General features: G+C 39.8%; 1 protein-coding gene across 3 annotated transcripts in view; it reads left to right on the top strand.

The window, feature by feature from the left end:
- Positions 1 to 7251, top strand: part of APOO (apolipoprotein O) — a 60971-nt gene that overhangs the window by 20518 nt on the left and 33202 nt on the right. For 2 of the 3 annotated variants that reach the window (XM_021715503.1, XM_008063979.2), the window contains exons 2-3: positions 2182 to 2289; positions 4052 to 4171. In XM_021715503.1, coding sequence (XP_021571178.1) covers positions 2182 to 2289; positions 4052 to 4171 — 228 coding nt within the window. The remainder of the gene's footprint in view (positions 1 to 2181; positions 2290 to 4051; positions 4172 to 7251) is intronic. The other variant, XM_008063980.2, reaches the window with a different exon arrangement.

Below are 7251 nucleotides of genomic sequence, written 5' to 3'. Positions count from 1 at the left end.
CAGCTTTTCTACAACCTTGAACTGGGCTCACATGATCCTTCCACCTCAGCCTCCCGAGTAGCTCAGACTACAGGCATGCTCCACCACACTTAACTAACTTTTTGATTTTTTTTATAGAGATGAGATCTCGCTATGTTGTCCAGGCTGGTTTCGAACTCATGGATTTAAACAGTCCTCCTGCCTCAGCCTCCCAAAATGTTGGCATGAGCCACTGTGCCTGGTCTCAGGCATACATTTCTTTTTCTTTTTCTTTTCTTTTCTTTTCTTTTTTGTTTGAGTCCGAGTCTCACTCCGTTGCCCAGGCTGGAGTGCAGTAGCATGCTCACGGCCACCCCAGCATTGACCTGCTGGGCTCTGGCAATCCTTCTGCCATAGCCTCAGCCTTCCAAGTAGCCAGAACTACAGGTATGTGCTACCATGCCTGGCTAATTTTTGATTTATTGTAGAGACGAGGTCTCACCAAGTTGCCTGAGCTGGTCTCAAACCCACAGGCTCAGGCAATCCACTTGCCTTGGCCTCCCAGAGTGCTGAGATTACAGGCTGAGCCACTGAGCCCGACTCAGGCATACATTTCAATACACATTTTTGTTATATTTTAACTAGCATTATATGTTTTGTGAGTGTTACTGAATAGCCTAGTCTTTCACATTATAGGCACTGCAAATCTCAGTAATATGATTTCTATGATGCTAAATCATGCTTACATCATTAAAACAAGATCGATCATTCATTTATTTTTCACCTCTCTTCCATTTCCTTTGTCTCATTGGAGCAGGCAATAAGACAGTTATTGAGTGTTTCCTATGGTAACCATAGAAATGGGATTATGGAGTCAGATGCAGCCTCATCCTAAAAGGGCTTCCAACATGGTAGGGAGAATTTGATAGATATACATAAATGGACAAATACAAAAACAAAAGAATGAATTCTCACTGCTCTTATGCAGTTCAACAGAAAGGCAAAGTAAGTATAGGATATTTTAGAGGAATCAGCATAAGCGAAGCCACAAAGCTGGGACACAGCATGGGAGAAATATAGGGAGTTCAAGTTTTGTGGGAGGGAACAGAATGACAGGGAAATGAGGTTAGAGAAGGTGGTTGTGGCCAGAGCATAGCAGGCCTTATTTGGCTCACTTGAAAGTCCTAGGTAATAAATAACAAAGGATCTCAAGTAAGGATAGAATATAGAATCAAGTTTGCAGTTTAGAAAGGTCATTCTTTCTCAGTGTGGTGGTTTGAGTCATTAGAGAGCCACATGACCAGTTAGGATGCTGCTAACCCGGGAAAGTAATGATGGAAATACTGTACTGGAGGGAATGAAGAAGAGAAAGTAGAACTGAGTTAATTTAGTAGGCAGAATTTGCAGGACACAGTGACCAATAGGATGAATGTGGTGGTGATAATGATCTCAGTTTCTTTTTAATTAATTTTAAATTGACAAGTAAGAATTGTACGTATTTAGTGCATACAACATGCTGTTTTGAAGTGTGTAACATTGTGGTATGGCTAAATTGAGCTAATTAACATAAACATCTTTGTAGACTTTTAAAAAGTTGAACTCATAGAAGAGGAGAGTAAAAAGGTGGTTATTAGGGGCTGGAGGTGGGGAAATTGGGGAGACGTTAGTTGTTAATCAAAGGATAGAAAATTCCAGTTAACAGGAAATAAGTTCAAGAGATCTATAGTATAATATTGTGACTATAGGTAATAACAGTATATTGTATTCTTGAAAAACCACTAAAAGAGCAGATTTTAAGTGATTTTGGAGTTTCTGATGGAATTTTCTAGTTGAGTGGTAACATAATTCCTGAGATAATAAGTAGAGAAAGAGGGACAGGTGGAGGGAAAGATGATAAGTTGGTTTTAGACATGTTCCAAAGGGAGATATAGATAGATGATAGATAGATAGGGATATCTTTTATTTTATTCAAAAGGCTAAGTACACAAACTTAGGAACTAATGTCTTTTGGAAATTAAGATAAAGTTGGCCTGAAATTTTAAGTCCATGAGGACATGTTTTTTTAGGTTCTGACTTCCTCAGAACTTCAGGAATGCATTTATTTCTCATAAAGCACAGTGAGCCTTTCAAAGCAAGGATTGGCTAATGGTATGAATATGCTCTCATTCTGCACATTCCATATATAGCCTAGAGAGAAGGTTTAAGATTGCTTCTGCGTTTCAGGTAATTCAGAGGTCTGTGGGGCCAGCCAGCCTGAGCTTGCTTACCTTCAGAGTCTACGCAGCACCAAAAAAGGACTCACCTCCTAAAAATCCCGTGAAGGTTGATGAGGTAACATGCTGTTCATGTGACATTTTGAATGTCTGATTTAGTGGGAGTTTTTGCAAATTGTGTATCAGAAGATATGACATTTAGAAGACATTTAAAGGGAGGAATATATTTACTTATAGCTTGTTCAATTTGTGAGATGTTACCAAACTATGGCTTTGTCAACAGATAACCTTTAATGGTACTTAGCTAAGAGCATAATTAAGGAATATTTTATAGATTTTTAGCAAGGAATCTGTTGTGTCCTAGCAGATTATAACACAGCTAACTCTTCTAAGTAACCTCCCTGATTCTTGGCTTATCTTGATTCTTATCACGCAAGAAAATATTCATATTTTTCCCACTCTAAGAAATTAGAGATCTAGATTCTTTCTGTTTCTTGGGTGAAATAAAGGCTAATAAGTAGGTACTTAATAAATACTAAATACATAAAACAAAAAATCTTCTCCCCATTGTTTACATTCTTTTTTGTCTGAACTTCCCACTATTACTATTTTTAAGTCAGAGTCTCACTCTGTTGCTCAAGTTGGAGTACAGTGGAACAATCACAGCTCACTGTAGTCTCGAACTCCTGGGCTCAAGCAGTCCTCCTGTCTCAGCCTCCTGAGTAGCTGGGACTACAGATGCACATCACCACACCTGGCTAATTTTTTGTTTTCTTGTAGAGGAGCAGTCTCACTATATTGCCTGGGCTGGTCTTGAACTCCTGGGCTCAAGCAATCTTCCCACCTCAGCCTCCCAAAGTGCTGGAATTACAGGCATGAGCCAGTGTACCTGGCCCCACTGATTATTTTAGACATTCAGTTTCTATTGCTTTTGAAAAAAGGTCTACCATCATTCCTGGGCAGTGTTATTTGAATGGTGTTTACATAAAGCTAACTAGCTTATCTTTTGCCCTTTACTCTCTTCTCAGGCCTTGGGACAGTGGCATTTTTGAGGGTGAAAAATGCAGTCAGTAGTGGCTGTGAAAAGTTTCTTCTCTGGGTGGGTAACAAACCTGCTGTCCTGCTCTGATTAGTGCCTGACTGGTTATTTGAACTAAGTGACATGCTCTTCAGTTCTTCAGTTACTCTCAAGCCTTTTTTTTTTTTTTTAACCTCTTCACACACCCCTTAGAACAATAAAATCCTTTTTTTTCTAAACTGAATCTAAGGTGGAATACCAAATACCAGAATATAAAATGGATAAAGGGGGAGCTGCTTTGTTTGGAGCTCAGTGGTTAGGGAAGGGGTAGGACACCTCATAGCCCTGCCATCTTGTCCATTAAGGAAATAAGTAAGGTACAAAGATCATCTGAAGTAAAGTTCAGGTTGCATATAACCCTTAGGATCACTGAAAGTCATGAATTATTAGAAATATTATACCCAAGCAGAGTGTGGTGGCTCACACCTGTAATCCCAGCACTTGGGGAAGTGGAGGTGAGAGGAGTGCCTGAGCCCAGGGGTTTGAGACCAGCCTGAGCAGCATGGTGAGACCTTGTCTCTAAAATAAATCAGAAAAATTAGCTGGGCATGGTGGCATGCGCCTGTGGTTCCAGCTACTTGGAAGACTGAGGCAGAAGGACCACCTGAGCCCAGCCGATTGAGGCTGTGGGGCTGTGATCATGCCACTGTACTCTAGCCTGGGCAACAGAGGAAGAGCCTGACCAAAAAAAAAAAAAAAAGAGAAAGAAATATTATACCTATACATTGAATAACTTATTGTATGATCTCATTACTGTATATACCTTTTAATTTTTGTTTTGTTTTTGTTTTAATGTATGCAGCTTTCTCTCTACTCAGTTCCCGAGGGTCAATCTAAATATGTGGACGAGCCAAGGTCCCAACTTGAAGAAAGCATCTCACAGCTCCGACATTACTGTGAGCCATATACAACTTGGTGTCAGGTACAGCTGTTCTGGAAATGGAATGAACGCATTTCTGTTTAGAATCAATAGTGAAAAGTCTATATTGGCTACATGTTTTTGGAAAGAGGCATGATAAAGGGCCCCAAATTAAAAATGTCCCAGGTTACCCCTGTTCATCAGTGCCATCTGGAGAGGAGGCACAGAGATGCCCTAGTTTCCTGGTGGCAGCTGTTGCCACCGTTGTAGAGAGAATTTCCCTCTTTCTGGGCATCATGTGGCATCTTTTTTTTTGAATTTATGCAAATAAGTATATTGTCATGAAAATTAGAATACTCATGAATAGTTTCTAAATTCTGAAGGGATCAGGGAGGGAGAAGAAGTAATTATTTCATATTTGTTCACAAAGATATACTTTCTATCGTGTGGCATCTTGGCTAGAGAGTGGAAGGCTGGGGACTACCTTGTTGGTTGCAGTTACGAAATTATTGTCTACCAAGGGATAATATGGGGCTGAACTCTAATCCAAGGAAAAAAATATAAACCTTTCTATCAGAATTGGGAAGTTCAGTGGCTCAGCCTGTAACCCCAGCACTTTGGGAGGCTGAGGTGAGTGGATTGCCTGAGCCTGCAGGTTCGACCAGCCCGGGTAACTTGGTGAGACCTTGTCTCCACAATAAATAAAAAATTAGCCAGATGTGGTAACACGTGCCTGTAGTTCTGGCTACTTGGAAGGCTGAGGCGGAAGGATCGCCTGAGCCCAGCAGGTCAATGCTGGGGTAGCCATGAGTGTGCCACTGCACTCCAGCCTGGGCAACTGAGTGAGACTCCAACTCAAAGAAAAAATTGGTAAGTTTATCTCCTACCAGAGAGACTACAGATCAATGCCACTTTAATTGGGAATGGTAACAGAGCATTTTGAATACTATAATAAGAGGGTAGGTACTAATATAGGGTAGAATTCCATACTAGAGCACTGAAATGTTTGTCCCAATGACCAGAGAACTATGTATACAGGTTGGCTTCTGCCCCACCCATGTCTTAGATCAGGCAATTTCATTATATGGATGAAAGTATTTCAGTGATTTTTAACATCTGAAACTGATGTTTACAATCTACAGAATGCTTTTGTTGACTTTGATACATGAGCTTGTCATACTTGATCTTGATTTTGAAAATTGAGGACAAATTAAGCCAGGCACAGTGACTCACGCCTGTAATCCTAGCACTTTGGGAGGCCGAGGTGAGAGGATTGCTTGAGCCCAGGAGTTGGAGACCAGCTTGGGCAACATAACAAGACCTCATCTCTACAAAACATAAAATTAGCTGGACGTGGTGGTGCTCACCTGTAGTCCCAGCTATTTTGGAGGCTGAGACAGAAGGAGCACTTTAGCCCAGGAGTTTTAGGCCAAAGAGAGTCATGATCATGCCACTATACTCCATTCTGGGCAACACAGTGTGACCCTGACTCAAAAAATAAAGAAAAAAAGAAAATTGAGGACAAATGAATACTAACTAATATGTAGATAACAGCTGGGTATGGTAGTTCACACCTGTAATACCAGCACTTTGAGAGGTGGAGGCAAGAGGATTGCCTGAGCCCACAGGTTCGAGACTAGCCTGGACAACATGGTGAGACCTCGTCTCCACAATAAATCAAAAAAATTAGCTGGATGTGGTGGCACATGCCTGTGGTTCCAGCTACTTGGAAGCCTGAAGCGGAAGGATTGCCTGAGCCCAGGTTGAGGTTGCAATGGCCTTGAGTGTGCCACTGCACTCCAGCCTGGATAACAGAGTGAGACTCCAACTCAAAAAAAAAATGTAAATGTGTGTGAAATAGTCTAGATTTACCTTGCTTGAGATTTACAAATTCAATTTTCATCCAGAGCTTGTTTTACAATTTTTAATTTCCACTGTCTGTGCCACTGCTAAACTTTTGTACACCATTTAGAAAGAAAATAATAAGCATGGACTGTATCAAGAATATAAATTAGGCCATTATACTTAAGTATCATTGCATATTATTGAGTTAAGAAATACCTAGCTTGAACCCAGGAGTTTGAGACCAACCTGGGCAACATAGCGAGGCCTCATCTCTACCAAAAATAAACAAAAAATAGTCAGGTTTGGTGACATGCACCTGTAGTTCCAGCTACTCAGGAGGCTGAGGTGGCAGGATCTCCTGATCCCAGGAGGTTGAGGTTGTGGTAAACTGTGATTGTGCCACTGCCATCCAATCTAAGCGACAGAATAAGACCCTGACTCACACACCCAAAATGAAATACCTAAAGACTTTATACATAATGTACTGTAAAATGCTTAGACTTTATTCCCTTATTCTAGAAGATTTTTAAACCATCTGCTGGTAGTTAAGGCAAAGTCAGCAAATTTGTGCAAATATTTTTATATCATGTAGACATGACTACTGTTATTTATAGCCTGTCTTTTTGGGGGTGGATAACAAAAATACTTTGTCTCTTTACCTTTCAATCTATGGTTGCATTTTGTTTTTTACTTTTTCTTCTGTTCATGATACTCAGTGCAGCAAAATACTTCTCTGGATGATAGACTAGCTATCAACATATTTATTCACACTACTTCTAAAAAAAACTTTCTTGTAATTATAATTGTTATATTTTCCTGGGTAGAACAAAGTCTTCATGAATAGAAACATTTCTAATTCCTGGCTCCTTATAAGACCAGTAATTTCAAGCCCCTTTCTTGAAGAGCTGATTTAATTTTTTTATAGTAAAAAGAGCTGGTAAAAGGAGTGGGCAGTCATTCAAGACATTGATCTGTAGACTTTCTTTCATTTTTTTTTTTATGGGCAAAAAATCCAATAATGGATTTTGATGAAGCAATATTTAGTTATTTATGTCTTCTCCCAAATTCAGTATCTGTTATTTAAGGTCATTTAAAAGAATGAGAATAACTTGTTCTGACTTGAACCGAATTACCCAAATCCTTTCTCTAAGTAGCAACTAGTTCTGATACCTTCTGATGCTTATGTATCTCTTTTCCTATCTTCACTGCAGACTTCTTGTAGACCTTCTAGTTATCCCTTGTTTCCTTTAGGATCATCTGATGTTCATTTATAAAGCCTTTTTTTTTTTTTTTTTTTT

The sequence above is a fragment of the Carlito syrichta genome, unplaced genomic scaffold, assembly GCF_000164805.1.
Source record: "Carlito syrichta isolate Samal-C Ts95f unplaced genomic scaffold, Tarsius_syrichta-2.0.1 Scaffold307171, whole genome shotgun sequence".
Taxonomy (NCBI): Eukaryota; Metazoa; Chordata; class Mammalia; order Primates; family Tarsiidae; genus Carlito; species Carlito syrichta.
Note: the sequence above shows the minus strand (reverse complement) of the source record. Positions and strands in the feature narration are given on the sequence as shown.